The sequence below is a fragment of the Uranotaenia lowii genome, chromosome 2 (assembly GCF_029784155.1).
Source record: "Uranotaenia lowii strain MFRU-FL chromosome 2, ASM2978415v1, whole genome shotgun sequence".
Taxonomy (NCBI): domain Eukaryota; kingdom Metazoa; phylum Arthropoda; class Insecta; order Diptera; family Culicidae; genus Uranotaenia; species Uranotaenia lowii.
In genome coordinates, this window is record NC_073692.1 from 239922497 (window position 1) to 239942629 (window position 20133).

At 35.1% G+C, this 20133-nt stretch overlaps 1 protein-coding gene across 1 annotated transcript in view; it reads left to right on the forward strand.

The window, feature by feature from the left end:
• The first annotated feature begins 533 nt into the window (after window positions 1–533).
• LOC129743587 (adenylyl cyclase-associated protein 2) overlaps window positions 534–20133 on the forward strand; it is a 74095-nt gene continuing 54495 nt past the window's right edge. Inside the window, exons 1-3 of the mRNA XM_055735645.1 lie at window positions 534–1504; window positions 6420–7230; window positions 19054–19268. Coding sequence (XP_055591620.1) covers window positions 772–1504; window positions 6420–7230; window positions 19054–19268 — 1759 coding nt within the window. The 5' untranslated portion in view covers window positions 534–771. The remainder of the gene's footprint in view (window positions 1505–6419; window positions 7231–19053; window positions 19269–20133) is intronic.

Here is a 20133-nt window from a genome sequence, read left to right on the forward strand (position 1 = left end):
AGCTAAGTTAAGATAAGCGAAGCTAGAATTAAAAGTAAATTATTGACAGATCTTTGTAGCAATAAATGTAAAATTTGTGAAATTTGTTTGATTTAGATTGATAATCTTGTGTTCAGTCTGAATGTTTCATTCGTCATTCACATATCTTTGAAAAGCTTTTATTTCATAAACATTCGTGCAGTTTGTGATGAAGATGGTGTACGTCCATATGTAAAGTAATATGTTAAAAAAAACCCTTAATACGCCGCAATATCCTTGGATCGACTGGGATACACGGTATCCTTTCTCTCGAGGGTGACCGCAGAAGTGAATAAATTGAAAAATAAAACATACACCACCCAATATTGTTGTTGTTCCGTACGCGATCCGTAGCCAAATTTGATGGTTTTGTTTGTATTTTTGGTTTCAAACTTCCAAGGATTCCTCCCGGTAAGCGCATTTGTGAAGGTTTTATTCGCCTCCAGGGAATCACGTCAATTCAATGAATGACAAATTAAACCACCTTTTTCTTCACAGCAAATGTATTGTTTCGATCAACAACAACTTGTGATATAAACACACTGGCCGTGGTGGGAAAGCGCAGTGTAAGGTGAAATGTAAGCAACGAAGTGAAAACCCCGAAACGAAAAGTGTTAGTTGAATGGAAATGTTGAATGTATGACTGTTAACAGTTGAAAATTATTACGTTGTTTGTTAGGATTATTTCTGTTTGAAGCTAGTACCCTATAGTTCAAGTGTTGTGTAGTAGGGAAGAAAGGCGAGCAACTAATCATGTTTTCCTGTTGCCGCTGCGTGAATCCCAAATCACCAAAGTACAAACGCAAAGGCGAAAAGGATGATGATTCCCCAGATCAGAGCAGAGAAGAGCTTTGTCCGGATGAGAATGTTTCGAGCGAGGAAGAGATCAAAGTGGAGATAATTGAAACGGATGGGAAATCTGTGGGCCCTCCTGAGGTTGAAGTCAAGGATAAATCCATTGACACTGCCCTAGCTGGGAATGATAATGCTCTTCCGCTACCGGTGACAGAAGCATCAGACTGTGGCAATCATTCCGAGGATGCTAATCACCAGTCCACTGGTAGTGGTAGCCCAAAACCATCTTCACCGTCGAGTGGACATCACTCTCAGAACCAACCAAGTTTGGCGGAAAACTGCGCTCAAGAAGCTCACGCAAATGAACATCCCGTCACAGGCAGTCCCAAGAGTGTTACAACGGTGGAAGAAAAGTCAGCAGCAGATCAAATTCCCACGACCGTGGTAGAAGTGGAGCTTAATTCCACCTCCAGTCAGGAGAAAAACGACGCCAGCATCTCGAGCGAGTTGAAAGATGAAAAAAATAATGCAATAACCGAGCCGGCAGTACCGGGTTCCGCAAATAGTCCGGTGGAAGACAAATCCAAACAATCATCGTGCTCGGTCGAGGAAAAGCTTCCCAGCAGCAGCAAACACGAAGACGACCAGCCGAAAGAGTCGGAGGAGAAGCAAACGGCTAGCAATGGGATTGGTGAGTACCTTTTTTTTCTTCTACAGATTTCCTACGCAAACTGTACCGTTTTTGCTGTTGCTTGCTGCAGCGTGATCTCCTGTCTGATTACTTTAACTTTGGTTAATCAAATCAGGAAGTATGTTTGGCTCGAATTTGATTTTAAAGGTATCGAACAGTTTTGGGGGTATGAGTTGAAAATCAAACCAATCCACAAATTGCCAATCCTTGAAGTTTATATGAAACTTTGTATGGAGAATGTAAAGATATATTTGATGTCAAATTTTATAAAGTTTTATTAGTGACAGTAGTAGTAGTTTACCATATTTGTGGCATTCGTGTCATGTTTGATGTAAAATGTTGTAAGCCATACTAATGAAAATTCACACGTAATTTCTTTTTTTTTTGCCAAAATGGTTTCAATTTGTTCAATTTTTGCAACTTTTAGGTAGCATTTAGTTAGTACTGATGAGATTCTCATTGATAGCCAATCGAAATTTTTCAATCTTATTATGAACTCTAAATTCGAGCCAGTTTACTTTACAAACATGCATACTCATAATTTGTATCAAGCTGAGCAAAAACGGTTAGTTTACAATCGAAATTAATTTTCGACCGGCTTCTTCTGTTGTGCTATATGAATCCAAACTGCAATTTCTAAGAAAAACTTTAATCTACTCAAGATAATTCATTGCAATTAGACGTATCAACAGGTCAATAATCGTGAAGTTAAGTAAATCTAAACTTTTGGGTGTGTATGAAAAAAATATGTTTTATTCATACCCATATGTTGAACTTACTGGAAGAATCTCTTGCTACCACTGATTTTTAGATTTTTGTACGTATTTCTAAAATTTGAATATTTTATATCAACATTAATTTTGGATTTCTAGCTTTGTATTGCAAAGTCATGACAAGATTGCCATTGTTATAACTATGTAAAAAAAATTCAATTTCTCATGACTTTTTTAATTTTGTTTCACAAAAACATAGGTTTTTTTCGGCAACCTTGCTTAGGAGAAGCACGAAAAAAATTTTAACGCCCAAAACAGAACATTTTTCTTGTCATAAAAATAATCGAACAACCCTGGCGGATTTTCCCTGAAATTTCCAGAAATATTGTTTTATCAAGAAAGTTTTTGATTTTAGAAATGTTCTGATGAAAATGTTGATCATTTCACTCATAAATATTTTATCATTCTCAATCAATCATAAATTTGGAGTCGTCAGATGCCATGATTTTGCAAAAATTAAACTGAAATCAGGTTTAGCTTTTTCTTCACATTTTAAATGGGAACAGATATGAAGTTACAATAACATGTACGAATCACATTTCAAATTAAGTTTGGGTATTTCCAATCGTTCAGCTTGTTGGACTCGAACAAATTAATGCCTGTGTTCAGAGGAGTAAACCTTGTTTAAGCCACCGAAAACAAGCTTAATAAAAAAAAAGCAAACAAACATTTCGTGGGCTTTTTCACCACAATTTTCTTCCTCCGATCACCAGTGGAAACCTTTTCGAAGTGGTTTAAGTGCAAAGATATTGAAAATAAACTCAAAACCGATAAAAGCATGGAACCTCCTGGGAAAACCCTTCTTCATATGGTTTTATGATTCGGTATCGAATAACGATGCGGATGAGATTAGGAAATGAAGCGCCCAGATCCTTCTTTGCAATTGTAAGTAGAAAAGGGGCTCCTAGATGTCAATCAATAATTCAATCGAGTGATTATTGGTTCCGAAGTTGAAAAATGTTATTGCATCTGCCATTAATAGAAAAAAAGATTATGGTTTTGAAGTCCATTGTTCGTTGGCTATTTTTGATGACACAGATAGTTCAACTTACAATAACGTTTGAATTCAGAACTATAATAATAATTTTTTATTAATTATGGTCGTAAAAAAATAAAACGGATAGCGCAACTCAAAAACTCTACATTTTGATGTTAATGAGAAGTGTATTCGGAAAAAATGCAACACTTTGTTTTGTGATTAACTTTTGAATGCATGGATGGGAATTGACGAAGTTTTCAGCGAAGCTATCTAGTAATGTAATGTGTACGTGTACAAAATTTGGTGACAATCTGTCAAATTATTTTTAAGATATTGTCCATTACTAAAGTTCATAAGTAAATTTTTTTGAGCAGGATCGAAGCAGGAAATGGGAGAACCCAAAACAGCTGGAAATCAACTATTCGACCAAAGTTCACGTAGGCAATCGTTCAAGAAGGCCTAGAGGCTCCAATAGTAAGCTCATTCCGGAAACATCAATAGAGGATAAAAAAAGAAAAAAAAATCTGCCTGGCTTGCCTAGTTTACTCATGAACAGACCTGTCAGGCTTACAAGATAGAAAAGCTGCACACCGGTAAAATAAATAAAATACGGTGATGAAACCGTGCGCAAAATATTTGGACTGATAGTAGGGCGATATTTTGAAAAATTGCGTAATGGACAGCAAAACGAACTCTTTAGCGCTCACCAGGCAGGTTTCCAGCCGGAAAGTTTTCGTTGACAAGTCTCTATATTTTCTGGTGATAAACAAGGAAGAGTATTTGAAAAAAATAGCCTTGATTTGAAAAGGGGGGTTCATAGAATGTATTATAGATGGCGCACGTGGTGCCCAAAAATTAAAGTCGACAAACTTCTTCATTGGACGCTATTTTCAAAACCACTTAAAAACGAACACACACATATAGGATCTCAGTGAAACTTCATGTTTCTTTGAAGAGATCTAATTTACTTAACTCTAAGGCGTACATCTTTCAAGGATATTATGGCTAGCATCTAACAAATGCTAAAACCACCAGACCACAGAAAGAGTACTATATGTGCCGTGATCGGGATTCGATCTCATGGACTCTGGCTTAGAAGACTGGAACGCTATCCTCTAGGCCACGACCGGCGGCCAAGAAAAAAGAACATCACAAAAATCAGCGTTTATGAACAAACATTAACAGGTAGCTTCGCTGAAAATTTCATTAATTCCCATTCATGCATTCAAAAGTTCTTTACAAAACAAAGTGTTGCATTTTTTTCGAGTACACACCTAAACTTTGAAATCGCATTTTTTCCGGTTTGTCATCTTTAGCTTTCGCTACAGAAACTGATGAATGATGAATCGAGTCCCAAGGATGATCAAATAGATACTTTTTTACTTCTCGATTAGAAACTCGAAACGGGAACGGAAGAATGACAAATCCGTTTCCGTGAACGAAGCTGTTTAACAATTCATGGACAGTTGCTGTTGAAAATTTCTCCGGATAGGTACTCGTAGCTAAATATTGCGCTTCATTGGTTTTACTATATCGATTTGTGCAGGCGTAAATTTGTGTTGAATAAGTGATGGCGTGTTCAAATCTTTGAAAGAGGTTTCAAAATACCCTTCCGTAATGTGGAATTGCGTTGTGCCATGCTGTGTTCCTTTTTTGCATTAAATAATTAACAAAAATGTCTTGTATTACTGGAAAAAAACTTTTCTATAGTTGTATGTAAGTAAAATTTGTAAAGAAATACAAAGAATTGTATATCGACTCAATTAAAACGAACAGTTTTCGCAAGAATGATATAATCTGATCAGATGCGAATTCTTTTAAAAATTAACTAAACAACCGTCAAGCGTCTTAAATATTTCTTTATCAAATCCCTATTAAAAATGACACTAATCCATCCATATGGCCATCTGAAATAAGCACTTTTGCCTGCTTTTAATGATCTCAAGTAGCCTCAGATGATGGAAATTCAATTGAAAAAGACAATAAAATGGCTCAGAATAGAAGTTTTCCGCTTTGTTCCGTTATCAACTTGTTGGTGTTTTTGCTCGATTGATGTAACATAACTTTATATCGTGTTACCCAAAACCCGCCAACCCAAAATTCAATCGAAATTCGACGGGGACCAGAAACCTTTTCCGACCGACAGCAAAAAGCCAGCAAATTGAGTTGATTTCAAAGTTTGGGGGACATTTCGATCTTGATTCCCGTCGAAGAAAATAAGGATTTGGTTTAATGTGCGGAACGAAAAGTTAGATAGTGCGTTACCCATGTTCTGGAATGTCGACTTCCTTTGATTTATCTCGGCGGGCCAATGAAAATAGCTCGGGAAAAAATTCCACAAAAAGAGCTCAAAACAGCACGTTCGACCGTTTTTTCCCATGTCTGGTTGTGATGTGATATAATCTAGCAAGAAAGTAAGTCGCTCTGCGCTTTCGTGGAATGTGAAGCGTTATCGTGGCTGTTCGAATGAAAAAAAAAACGCCGCTGGCTGAAAATGATATCTGATCTGTATTCTACAGTGACACAACGAGAAATATAAGATTCGACCTTATAGCACCGAGGGTATAACAGTTTCTCTGGATTTCTGTAAATCACATTTCAGGAAAAAAAAATTTTGATAGCTTAAAGAAATTAGTTTTTTGGGAACGCAACGAGATATAAATTATAAAATTTTCGAATTGAAATTGATGCTTTTAGGCATTTCTAAAGTCCGAAAATTAAAGACGAAATCAAAAATTTTATTCGTAAATTCAAATAAATAGTTTCCAAATTATTATGCCTTACAACTTGTACAGTAGGGTGACCCAAAATTGTACTATGTGTGGGATTCTGGGGGTTCAACCTACAAATGATAGCTTAGGTAAGAAACAAACTTTTATGAAGTAAAATTATGGGCCACCCTATTGTACAGTTATGTACAATCGAAAACCAATTTCTGTTGATAAATAACCCAATTATTTGAAACGATGCAATATCAACTCAACAATCAATGATTTCGTGGAATTGATTAAGCCGTCAAGCTTGAATGTTCAATAGAAAGCCCCGAAGCAAACAATTAATCTTTTCAAACGCACAACAGAGAAGCTCCGCAGGTCGAAAATTCATTATCAATTTCCGCCGAACAAAAAGTCATATCCCATCAACACAATTGGTTACATTTCAGATGGCGAAGCACCTTCATCAGCCTCATCGTCCGATACGGACAACATTAATTCCGAAACACTTGAACCACCATCGGAAATCGAAGTTTTACCACCCGCTCCGTTTCAGGAAGAACTGCCGACTAGCCCACCCGTTCAGCAGTTGGACATGGAAATCCTTGACCTGGACCTCGCCGATGAACAGGCAGATAGTTCTGAGAAATTACGGAGATTAAGAAGTGACACCAGCAATAGCCAGGCTACCATAGAGGAAACAATCGATATTCAAGATTATTTACCCCCGATTGAAAGTAAATCGGAAGGTTCCGAGGAGCAACAGATGCCTGGCCGGAGTGAGTCACAGGATACCAACGACAACAATAACAGTGAATTGTGCAGTGAGAGCAACCCTGTGCCACCAGACAAAGCAGACAACGGTGAGACAGGTTCGAGTGCCGAGAACAATGGACCCAATAGGTTGGCCAGCGAGTCGGAGCCGAACGAAGAGGGGCAGTTTCCGACCAGTCGAAAAGAATCGGCCAACAGCGACGACACCACCATCCGCACACAGTTATCGTTCCGGGAAAGTTGCCTCTCCCGGCGTTCTTCGTCAAAGTCTTCCATCAAGAAGAAAGTCGCCTACAATGACAGTACGGAAATCATTCCCCCACCAGTCTATTCCGGTCTGATAAACGATGATGATGAAGTGTTTTCGGATTCCGTACCACCCAAACTGCCCCGTGGAAATATGTGTGCCCCCTACATAACCAAACGGGGGTCCATCCCGGGACTCGCGGCACTGCCGGACTGGTTCGCCGAAGATCGATTGATGATGTTGGTATAATGTTTCCTTTCCCCAGACCTGAGGTGGATGTGCGAATGTTTGTCGTTCCGCTTAGAGTTATGTTAGTGTATTTGTGCATCCACCCTTAAATTTGTTACTTATGCTTGCATGAAATTCTATCAGCATTTCTCAATGTTGCATGTAAATGTGAATTCTAAAGTACAAGGATTTGTTTACCAGGTACTTGAAAAAATCTGCTGTTAGCTCATTGATGGCGTCGATTAGCTCAGTAAGGTCATGTAGACCCACCAAATTTATCCTGGGTACGACATTTGTTTCAACCTTGCTATCACTTCCATTCTGAAACATACTTTTCATCTTGTCGAGTCTGAGGGTATGCCAGAAGAACAGTATTCGCGAAAAACTCTGCCACACCACTAGTCGATTTGGGGTCGTTTTTGAATTTCTCAAACCCCGGGGTTTTAAAAGCTTCGTTTTGGTTCAACACTCGTCCATGATTTTCGTAGAATTTTTAAGTATCCTTTACATGAGTAAATTGAACTTTTGGGTTTGTATTGGAAAATTGAATATTTTGTACTAAAAACTCAACATAATTTTTGTTTCTTTTGTCTTTTAATGATTTTTGTGCCAATTTATAAATTTTTTAAAGAGAATTTTCTTCTGAACAACTTTGTCTAAGACCGTTACTTCGTATCTTATTAGACAGAAAAGTTATTCGGTGTAAGATGGGGGCATGTCCTTTGGCATTGAAAAACAACAAATTCAATTGACATCACTGCTGGATGCCTAGTGAGGTATTGCCTGACTACTTTTCATGCAACACTTTGCGAAGCACAAGCAGTGATGTCAATTGAATTTATTGTTTTTAAATGCAAAAAGACATACCACTGTTAAACAGCTAATAACTTTTTTGCCGAATTAGATACGAAGTTACAGTCTTAAACAAAGTTGTTCAAAGGAAAATTCCCTTTGAAGAATTTATAAATTGGCACAAAAACCATTAGCAGGCTCGGTTTCACAGTAGAAACAAAAATAATGTTGATTTTTTAATACAAAATATTCAATTTTCCTATACAAACCTAAAAGCTCAAATTTACTCATGTAAACGTTACCTAAAAATTCTGCAAAAAATCATGGATGAGTTTTGAGCAAGAAGGAAGTTTCTAAGACCCAAGAGTTTGAGAAATTGAAAAGTGACCCCTAATCGACTCAATCTGCTGCCACAGATTCTAACCTGACGCTTCGGCTTTCAATAGAAGCAACGTGGTCTCCAAATGGTTTCCCTTCGTTTATTCAGCAATTTGTAGGGTCAGCGAATCCTGTTATCTGACACAAGGTTGAAGAAGTTTATGTTAGAAATCAAAATAGTGTAGAACGAGAGCGATTGATAACTGTTGATAGATGTCATACTTTGGTGTCACATGACCTTTATAAGCTTACTCACCCTTTTTATAAGCAACAGCACATTTCAGATTGTACCAACAGCTATTAGGTACAATGTACATATGTAACTTTTTATAAGCTTTACCTTTTTATAATATGTAACTTATTTATTTTACTTTGGCCTTGTTTTTGCTTGATTAATCAATGTGTTTCGTTCATGCTATTCGATGAACCTCATCTATCCTTTTTGTTATCTAGTAAATTCCGACTTTTATTCATGCTTTAACCGCAGGATCTTGAACAACATATAGACTATAGATAATATTTATTATGCTTTTTGAAAGTCATATTCAATACAAAAATTATTTTTAAAAAACAGATATCGGCTCGATATACAGTACGCGACAAAATTCGCAAGTAAGCCCTTACTATCAAAATGTTCAAATCACAGTATCTTTTTTCACATAAGGAATATCAATTCAAAATATTCTGATGAATTGTTCTATTTTTAAAACACTAATGACTGGTTGAAAAATTTTGTCCAAAAACAAAAAAAATGCTCAAAGTATGATATGAGTAGTAAAGTTTTCAAGTAAAGCAGAAGCCATCTTTTTTTTTCATTATAAAACCTCATGAATGCCCTTTACTTTAGATAATCCTGATCATGTAAACACTCTACAATCAATAAGTCGTCAGGATACTATTTCTTGTCTTGGTACGTCGAGATCTAATGCCATACATTCAACAATAATTATAGTAGAATCAACTATAATTATATGATTGATTAAATTAAAATATGATAGCTTCAACTTTAATAATATAATTGACTTAATTATAAATATGATAGAATTAACTATAATAATATGATTGATTTAATTATAAATTTGATAGATTCGATTCCATTTTATGTCTATGATTGATTCACTGAAGTGAACTATAAATATTGTAAATTTAAATTCCGTTTATATTGGAAATTTTCATATCTGAAGATGTTTTTTCGAAATAATTTTATGGCTACGTTTTATTTTCTTTTAATTTATTTCAGCATTTTGCATCTAGTTCGTTTTAGCCGCCATGATGCTAGAAAACCTGACCAGAAATCCCGATATCCACGTCCTGGTTCCTCCGCGTATTGTGTGTTGTGCTGATATTTGTGCTGGTATTGTGCGTCTTAACTAATCGGTGCCGGGAGCAAGGTTGCCGCAAAAAAATCAGTGTTTTTGGGGAAACAAATCTGAATTTCTGTGTTTTTTCCCAAAAATTCTGTGATGGATTTCTGTGATGTTTTTTCTTGATTTTCATAGAAAATTCATGAATAATTGGGTCTTTTTCACATTTTAGTTTGGCAAAATGAATTACCATTACCAGTCTTATCAAACCTTTCTAATTCAAAGTAAGAAATCTGAATTTGAAATTGTCCAAAAAATTTATTATTTCGAAAATTTATTCAAAATTAAAAAAATCTGTGAAATCTGTGAAAATTTTCAAATTCTGTGTTCTGTCACACAGATTCTGTAATGAAAATATGCTCAAAATTCTGTGAAATTACAGATTTTTCTGTGATTTCGGCAACGTTGGCCGGGAGACATCCGTGCGTCTGCACCCGGCGAAGTTTGACCTTGTGGGGGTAAAGTTCACTCAATATCATGGCATAAATCTATCATACGCTGACTTACCATAATGCTAGTTTCCTGTGGGATCACTTAAAAGAACGTCGAGACCCACGTCGATTTCGCGTGCAGCCAGAGTAGGTGTACCTTTCCCAATTCCAGGAACTGTCGGCCTACTACACGACCGCTGCCAGGAACTGGTAGAGGAAAATGTTCCCCCATCGCCGGAGAGCCCTTGCACCTTCCATCGATGTCAGGAACTGCCGGCTGAGCCCTAAAACATACGATCGCTACAGGCAACACGTACTGGCCCCAAACTTACGATTTTTTTATGTTTTAGTATTCAAGTAACACACAATCTATCATAACAATATAGAATAATTTACTATATTTATAGTTCAATACCTAGAATCAATCAAACATTTGTAGTTGAATCTATCATATTTACAATTGAATCAATTATACCACTACAGTTGAATCTATTATATTTATAGTTGAATGTCTTAAATCACTTATACAATTGTAGTTGAATCTATTATATTTACAATTGAATCAATTATACAACTATGAATCTATCATATTTATAGTTGAATAAGTTATACCACTACAGTTGAATCTATTATATTTATAGTTGAATGCCTAAAATCAATTATACAATTGTAGTGGAATCTGTCATATTTACAGTTGAATCAATTATACCACTACAGTTGCATCCATTATATTCATAGTTGATTGCGTAAAGTCAATCATCAGTTGTAGTTGAGTCTATTATATATTTAATTGGATGCGAAAGAATCAACTACGTTTTGATGATTGGTATAACCAGCTGAAATAATTAGAACAACTGTGATTTTTGAAATTCTAAATCTTTTTTGACAATTTTTTGGTTTGAGGAAAAAAAAACCGAAACTTTGAGGCATCCCTAGAGTCCTTGATCCATGATAGATTGAGCTAAAATTCTGCACTGGTCAGTTTTTTGGGCCAATCTACATAACGTATATGGTCGGTTTTCAAAATTCGGTCATACAATTTTTCCCATAAATCTATTGCCGCCCTAATGTACGTACATACATAGTTCTGATGTGTATGCCAGAAGCATTTTGAATATAAATTCAAAACTAGAACTACCGACAGATAGACTAAGGTACACCGGAGTAAGTGGGTCCGGTTTTTTTTTCATATGGCTAAAATAAAAAAAAATCATTAAAAAATCAGCTGTGTATCAGTTTTGATAAATTTACGTTCAATGTGATGTTAAACCTGTTGTTTTCAAATGCTGAAAAGGTTAGCTTGAACGGAGATATCATGCTTTTTTACCCCTAATTCTCCCATATTTTGTAAAAAAATTCAGAAAAAAGCTAATTTGGACTTGAAAATTTCGAACCAAATGTGACCAAATGAAGACTGTTTGAGCCACCGCACGCTTCGGAAAATGAAGCTATGACTAATTTTACCCTAAATTTCCCTATACTTTTCATTTAATAAGGGAAAAAGCATGTTAGGACTTGGAAGTTTGAAACCGATTGAAACTTATCTTGTGTCATTTTTCCGAGGAATCGCATGAGAGCTGTTGAGGAAAAAAGCAAGTTACGGCGTTTTACCCTCAATTCCCTTACATTTAGCAAATGTTTCAGGAAAGGTTTAATCTGACTTGAAAATTTTGAACCAAATGTGACCCGACCTGTCTTATGTGATTTTTTATGAGAAATCGAATGAAGGTTGTTTGAGCCACCGCGCGCTTCAGAAAATGGAGCTGTGGCTGATTTAATTAATTCGCCTACATTTTTCATTCAATTCAGAAAAAAGCAAATTAGGACTTAAAATGTTTGAACCCTCCTTCGTAACTTATTTTGTGGTATCTTTTCAGAGGAACCAAAGTCGAGCAAGCTTTTCCTGAACTATAAAAAAGGTCCTCGAGAGTAAAACAGACATAATTCCATTTTCGGAAGCGTGTGGTGGCTCAAACAACCTTCATTGGATTCCTCGGAAACATCACATAATATAAGCCTCAATTGATTAAAAAATTTCAAATTATGAACTGCTTTATTTTTAATTCATTCAAAAATGTAGGGGAAATTGTGGTAAAATCAGCTATAATTCCATTTTCGGGAGCGTACGGAGGCTCAAAGTACCTTCATTCGATGCCTCAGGAAAAATCACACAAGATAGGTCTAGTTTTGCTTAAAATGTTCAAGTCCAAATTAACTTTTTTTCTAGATTATTCAGAAAATATAGGGTAATCAGAGGTCAAAAATCCATTATATCTCCGTTTGTAAGCTCATGCGGCGTTTAAAACTATGTATGCCAAATCGATTCACCGGACATTTTCACTTTTTAACCTTAACCGTTTCATAAATTTTGTTCGTGTAGAAAGAAGCTATTGAATTTCCTCGCGGAGCTTTGGCTTAGAAGACTTGAACGCTATTCACAAATAATTATCAATTTCAGGATGACTGACCAAAAACATCTCAATACCCTAATGACACATTCCACGCGCTTGTACCGCTCAAAAGTGATTTTTTTCCGTTCGCGTATCAAAAAATCTCAAAATTGTCTATAATTTTGATAATTCAAATCACACAAAACCAAAGAAAAAATGAGAAAATAGTTTTTTTTTCACATGTGTTAGATGATTTTGAAAATCAGTTTTTTTGTTGAAAAAAATGGTATTTTTGACAACTTTTACAAAATCATTAATTTTAATATATGGATGATTTTTTTTTGGAAATATTTTTAGTATGTTCAAAAGCAAAAAAACTTGGCTTCATTTGGTAGAAAAGAGAATTTGTTTATATCCGATGTAGTTGGTTTGAAAAGCGAACAAAAACAGTCGCAAATGAGTGAATTCACGTCACAAAAAAAGGGAAGTTTTTAATTTTACGAGAAAACTCTGATTTTTTTTTAAATAAAAAAATGAGATTTTCTTTGAAAATGACAAAACTCTAAAATCTATAGAAATCGGTTGGAATCTAGCTGAGTTACAACAGCGCGAATGAGTGAATTCACGTCACAAAATTAGATTTTTTGTTAAATTTTATATGAAAAATGTGCTCTGAAAGCTGTTTTGACCCTCCAGATGGTCGGATTTTTACAAATCGAGCATAATTTAGTTGAGTTTTTTAATAAGTTCATTATTTTCAAATAAAAATACAAAAAGATTGAAAAAAAAAAACATTTGAATCTTTAAATGAAGACAGTAGTAATTTTAACATATGATCCCTCAATATGTTTCTATTCAAGTGCCAATCAAAATAAGGAAAAAGTTAGGTGCAGATATTGAAAATTTATGATTGTAAAAGTCAGAACAACAAAATATCGTTTTTGAAAGTGTACATAAAATTTAAAGACTCCAAACAATGGTTCAGTATAACCACAGTATAACGTTATATTTCGTGACGTGAATTCAGGCAACTACCCTGTTCTGTTTGAACTGAGTGAATTCACGTCACAACTTCAAATAAGCATAACTTCGTTCGTTGTAGTTCAATCGAGATGATACGTACATCAAATTGTGGGTATTGTTTTCTTTACAACTCATTCGAAGACACCGATATTCTATTTCCACAGAGAGAACAGGAAATCAAAGATGTATGTACTAAAGTCCGAAATGGTTTATTCTAGCGTGAATTCACGTCACAAAAGTAATTAATCACAACAAAAATAACTTAAATTTTAAAATGACCAAATTATGTTCATTTTGAAGGAAATTCAGTTTGCGACCGTTTGCTACAATTTTTTTCATTTTCAAGTAAATTGGTTGACTTCTAGAATGATAACAGTGTAGAAAAGTCCGGAAAAGGGATTTCACGTCACGGTGGAATGTGTCTAATACACTTTAAATGTCCATTGCGAACAAAACCAGTCATTTGGATTAGTAAGACCGTACTTATGGTAAGAAACAGATGTCTCAAATTAAAAAAAGGTAATCTGTTGTTACGAAATAAACTTCAAATACCAAATCATGATAACACTGCAGAATGCGTTAGAGTGCTTGATAATATTCGAAAATTGTTTCTAAACTGCAAGCAGTTCAAAGTCATCTACATGAAATAACATTGATTTCATTATTACATATTTCGGATTCCCCATGTTATACTTGAGAAGAAAAAAGGAAACATAGAATAGGACATTTTTTTTACTTCAATCTTCTTAATTTTTATTGCTAATTTTTGTTGCTCAATTAATTGTTGATTTTCCCTATCATTTTTTGAAAACGATATCTAGCCTATTATAACCCAAAAGTCGACCTGATGCGTCTTCCACAAAACCTATTCATAATTTTGACTCTGAAACCCTTTCGCAAAGGTTAAACTATGAATAGGTTTGCAATTAAATTGCATTTGTCATTTTAATGAAGGAGATGAAAAATAATCCGAGAAAGCATGACAAATCTCCGCTTAAGTGCGTGCTGAAACAATCTACGTTTTATTTGTGCAATAAAATCACTCAATCTTATCCAATTTCATCGGAACGGATCCTGCGGGCAAATCAAATCAAAGAAATCAATACATAAATATTAAATGAACACGGTTAAGCACTCATGAGTGAAATTCGATCACTTTGCCTTACCAAAGACCAACATACCAACCAACGAAAGCAAAAAAAAAACATTAGAAAAAGGCTGTGTTTTTATTTTATCCTTTCGAACCTCGAGTCCGCTTATTTCCCCCCTGCGAGTCTGATGGATTCCATCTCGAGACGTCGTTATCAATCTCTTGGCTTAATAGCGCTGAAATTTTCTCGGAAAATGGGAAAAGTTTCTCGATATACCTTTCTAACAGGAACCATAAACATGGTAGTATGACTCTTAAATAGAGATGGAAAATTTAATCTCCGTGGAAGTTAGAGGAATCGTCTTCTCTGTTTTAAACAAGGCAATAATCCAGCTTGCCGAGGTTTCATAAGATGTAAAAATATAAGAGGTATAAAAGTTGTGAAAATTTTCTTACTTGTAGCGTTCAAGTGTTGTGTTTTGTTCTATATTTTGTCTCAACGTTTCGTGATTTGTCACATTAATAATTTGTAACCGTTTGAATAAATAACGATCACCTGATGGAAGGTTTCCCATGACAAAGGTGCTTCGGTAACTGTTTTCCACAACCATATATCGTTTCGAGGTCTTTCAAGGGCCGATTATCACCGAAAATGCCTTGTGCTTGGACCATCGAATAGGTCCTCATAATTTTTCACATCCTTTTTTTACATCCATCTGTATCCGTAGCTGCAAAAAATAAAACATTTTTCACAAATCCTTTTCCTTCCTCTCGCATTTGGCCGCATAGCTGAGCTGCTAAAACGGAAGAAACATTTGAAAATAGAAAGCATTTTCCACTTTCCTTGTGAAGGAAGAGAGCAGCAAAAAAAAGGAAAAAAAAAACAGAAAATGATGGACGGGTGTAAATTGATGCTGAGGAGGCTTTCTGATGGGGAAGCACTTGGGGGTGCTTTTCTGATGTGATATAATCGCTATTCATTTCTCGTTAACCTTTGCTCGCAAAAGGTAAAAAGGGACACCGATGCTGGAATCTAGGTGAATGTTTTGAGGTTTGAATAGAATTTGGAGCAATCTGTTTTCTGATATAATAATAAAAGTATACAGAAGGTTACATAAATCAGAAAAAATGGATGATACTATCATGGTACCGATTCCGATAGCATGACTGGCATGGATTTATCAGCTCCGGTTATCAAGGCTTCTGCATGATCCGAGCTACTATTTTCATACAAAATTCATGTACACTAGTGTTTTATCACCGTAATATGTTGTTATTGTTTGTTAAGATTCGCTTCTTGTTTATTAATTAATGAATTTTTCAGAGAAATTTTACGAATTTGCATAAAATTGTGTATGCAACTTGTAAAATTGGGCAAGCCTCGTTGATTCAAAATTCGTGCTGCAAAAATCCACTTTTTGCTACTTGTTGCATAAATAACTATTTCAACACTGAAATCGCAGACAAATAATGTTTTTTTTATTACCAAACCTCTTAATTCCTTTTTTTTTTAAATTTTAGACTTAAAGTTTATTATAATTTTTTGTAATATGATATATCAGTTTGCTTTCATTTTCCGCTATTGTAAGCTTCTGAACACATTTGGATATTTTTAAAGATTATTTCGTATTTTGTGCTTTAAAGTTCGCTGTCAGTGTTTTAACGTTCACTTATATACATACATACTTGAATTAGAAATTTATTTTATCTGTACAGAAACGGACTGTTTGCAAATTTCTTAAGTGAAATTTCCTGCCATGCATTTCTAGCAGGTTTCAGTTACTGTTTTGTCTCCAGGCTTTTACAACAAGAGCAAGCACTCGAAAAATATAATTCCCCTTCTGGAGTTTCCAAACCATGCAGACCAAAATTTCATGCTCTATCATGCTCAACACCAACGCTCTCAACTCACCACGTAGGCAAAGTAATGTGGGTATACAACCTTCATTGTTCTCCGTATTTTATCCTTCCCGGAGCACATGTACTGTAATTAAGTCGTTCAGACCGTCATTACCATCAGCGTACAGTGGGCCGAAAGGGCAAAAAGTGGAACTTTTTTTCTTACCATCTTTGTCTTTCATTTGAACTTTAAAGCGTCTTCAGAACATTTGCTCCTTTAAACATGCTTTATAACTTAAAAGCATAAAAATTTAATCAAAGTCCACTATGAAAAAAAAAAAAGAAAATTCTAACTTTTTTTGTTTCAAGCGGTAGAGCAAAAAAAATAAACTTTGTTGAAAACATCAAAACTTGCTCTGTTCAGAGCAGAGTTATGGAGGTTTGTTTTTAACGTTATTTAAAAGTTTCTTTAAAGTAGTTTTTTTAACTAAAATATAGTTAAATTAGGATTTGCATGAATGAGACGTTTCAAACTACTTCAAAGAAACTTTTAAATAACTTTAAACACAAAACCTCCATAATTCAGCTCTGAAAAGAGATAAAGTTTTGATGTTTTTAACAAAGTTTCATATTTTAACGTATTCTACAATTTTGTAGTATAAAATTAAGTCCTATCGTAAAAATCTATCGACTAGTTGGGTAATGAAAAAAATGATTTTCGGCGATTACAATAAAAAAAATCCTCAAACGATTTTTATTTCTTCATCCGACGTTTCGTCATTTATTATGCCTTTCTCAAGGAGTCTATTAATATGACATAATTAAATAATGTGTTTAAAAAGTTGCAACAATATTTGATGTACCTACTGAAATTTATCGTTTTAATTGTCCAAAAAGTTTTTTGATTCTGACTGTCTAATCAGGAACCATTAGAGTGCCATAAATTTGTATGGGAAATTTAAAACCTTTGGAATGTTATGCCATTTGTGAAGCCTAATAACTTTTTTATCTTAACTAGAATTGGAATGCGGTCTTGGAATGAAATAATTGTCTTATTTCAAGCTTTAAGAAAAACCATATTCAAAAGAAAATCGGCCGAAGAAGACCAAAGATATTGATGAAATACTGGTTTTTCATTTTCCTCCCAAACAACATGTTTTTAAAATTCCATACAAACTTCAGGCTCGTTGAGTAACCCCTTCCCTTGGTCCGATCTGGCCCAAATTTTGCATGGGACCTTATACTAGGCCTAGGATCAATTTTAGCCTGCAGCGCATAACTTTTCCAAAAGTCGGGTCATTTGGGGCACTCTATTGTCCATTCAAATTTGCCATTCGCGTGTCATCTTTATCCGTATCTCGTTCCGCAATTTGTCTAATGCTTTTTAGTTCAATTTGTGTCCGCCAATGCTCTGCTTGACTGTGTTTGTAGTCATTCCAATCGCAGTCATTGCAAGGTATGGAGTAAACTACGTTCGAAAAATCGTCCTTATGTACCGGATATTTAACATTCGTAAAAAAGGTATAATAAATGCCTAGATGTCTTGAAAAAGGTATAATAAATGCCGAAACGTCGGATGAAGAAATAAAATTTGTTTTAAGATTTTTCTTGACTGAAATCGCCGAAAATCAATTTATTCATCAAGTTCTAGTAACGAAACAAAAAAGTTAGAATTTTCAATTTTTTCATAGTAGACTTTGACTAATTTTTTAAGCTTCAAGTTATGAAGGAGCAAATGTTCTGAAGACACTTAAGAGATGTTGTCTTTCAGGCGGTAAAAGTTCCACTTTTTGCCCTTTCGGATCACTGTGCAGCCGTGGATGATGTTCTATCACCCACTAGCCAGTAGGTAAACCTGCCGAAGAACCAGCCACATGGTGTTATACTTTCTTCCCAGCAGCTGGACAAGTATGTAATACATAGTACTGTATGTTGGTACCTGTGCAAGTGTTTCTGATAATGAGACTCCCATTTACATATTAGTCTTTGTCCGCGCCATTGTCGTTCCTGTGTCAGATTCGAAAATTCTCGGTTCTTGCATATTAGAAAAAAGCGATCAAAAACCAACATTTGTAAACTTTTTTAACTTTATGAGTTGGTAATCATTTTTTTTTTCATTTAATTTTGAGAATAAGGCCAACAGCATTTTTTCTTCAAATTTGTTAAATTAAAGATTTTGAAGTAAATATCACAATTCTCTGTCCTTTGCTGAAGTTCTATCTTTACCTTTTAGCGCCAATCGTTTGTCATATTGTTCTGCTTAAATGTCCGCAACATTTAGTTTATTTTCGCAAATAGACACCACCGATTTCAGTTACGCTTCACTAGTTATTGCATGCCTCTAGCTGTGTTTTTGCTCCGGAAGGTTCCGCTTCGGACCAATATGTGTGACATGATGCCGCTGATAATCATCTTTCCACCTATCAAACAAACTGATACGCCTCAACATCAACGTCCTCCTCAACGTCGATGGTAATCAATGGAACATCACATACGATGACGATGACAAACGACGACGCTAATTCAGGGAAGAGGGTGGCATCATGGAACCACCCACGACTCCGATTGGCCGGGATGAACTCGCCCTGCGGCGGCATCGATTCTTCTCGGATCTCCTGAATGCGGCTCATGCTGCCGTCGAGCATCGGGTGCGGTTCGATCCGCTCGGACCGATTGTGGCCACTGATGAGGATGACGAACTCTCCTTTCGCCACCAAGGACATCAACAGCCGTACGATACAGGTTTGAAATTTGAGATGAGAAATACATTTTGATATGAAGAGTCTTTAATTTCCTTTTGTTATCATTTAATCACATGACATCTTCTCTTATGTATTTTCAATAAACCACATTTTACATGACAATTTTTTTCAATCAAGCGTTACTTTCAATTCAATTATATATTAAAATCATAAAAATAGATATTCAATTCATGATACGGAAATGCGAGACTACGATATCTAGAAAGTTCTTTCATATTGTAAAAGTTAATTTTCCGAGAATTTTGAGTTGACATTTCTCGGCTGGATATTCATAAAGGTTTACGAAAATTCTTTGACCTGTGAACATTCATTATAGTAAAAAGATTAAGTATTTTAAATATAAACATTAAACATAGTTATTCATCGTATGAAGTTTTTTTTTCTATCACCTGAAAATATCATGGGGGAAATCTTTTGCAATTTTTCTATGAAACTAATTGATTTTTCATTCGTTCTTTTTCAGGTAAGACATCCCATCCCAAGTAACACAGATTATGCCAACTAGCATTAGGAAGTTTTATCATGGTTTAATTATGGCATTTTTTTGTGCAGCTCGTTTTATGGCGGTTTTATTATGGTCATGCAGAATGCTTATAATTTTTTTTCGACCATATGTTTTCAGATGGTTTTGAAAACGCTAATAAAACTTTTACTAAACATGCTGTTTTAGTTATTTTGAAAGAGTGGTGAATGCTTTTTTTAAACTATAATAAAACACAAACCTAGAAGTTTGCTCCAAGCTTTCTTTTGCATGTTTTATAATAGCACTCAGTGCATGATTATTAAACCGCCATAAAACTTAGTGACAGTTCTCGATCAAGATGTCAAAACAGGACACGCTCAGA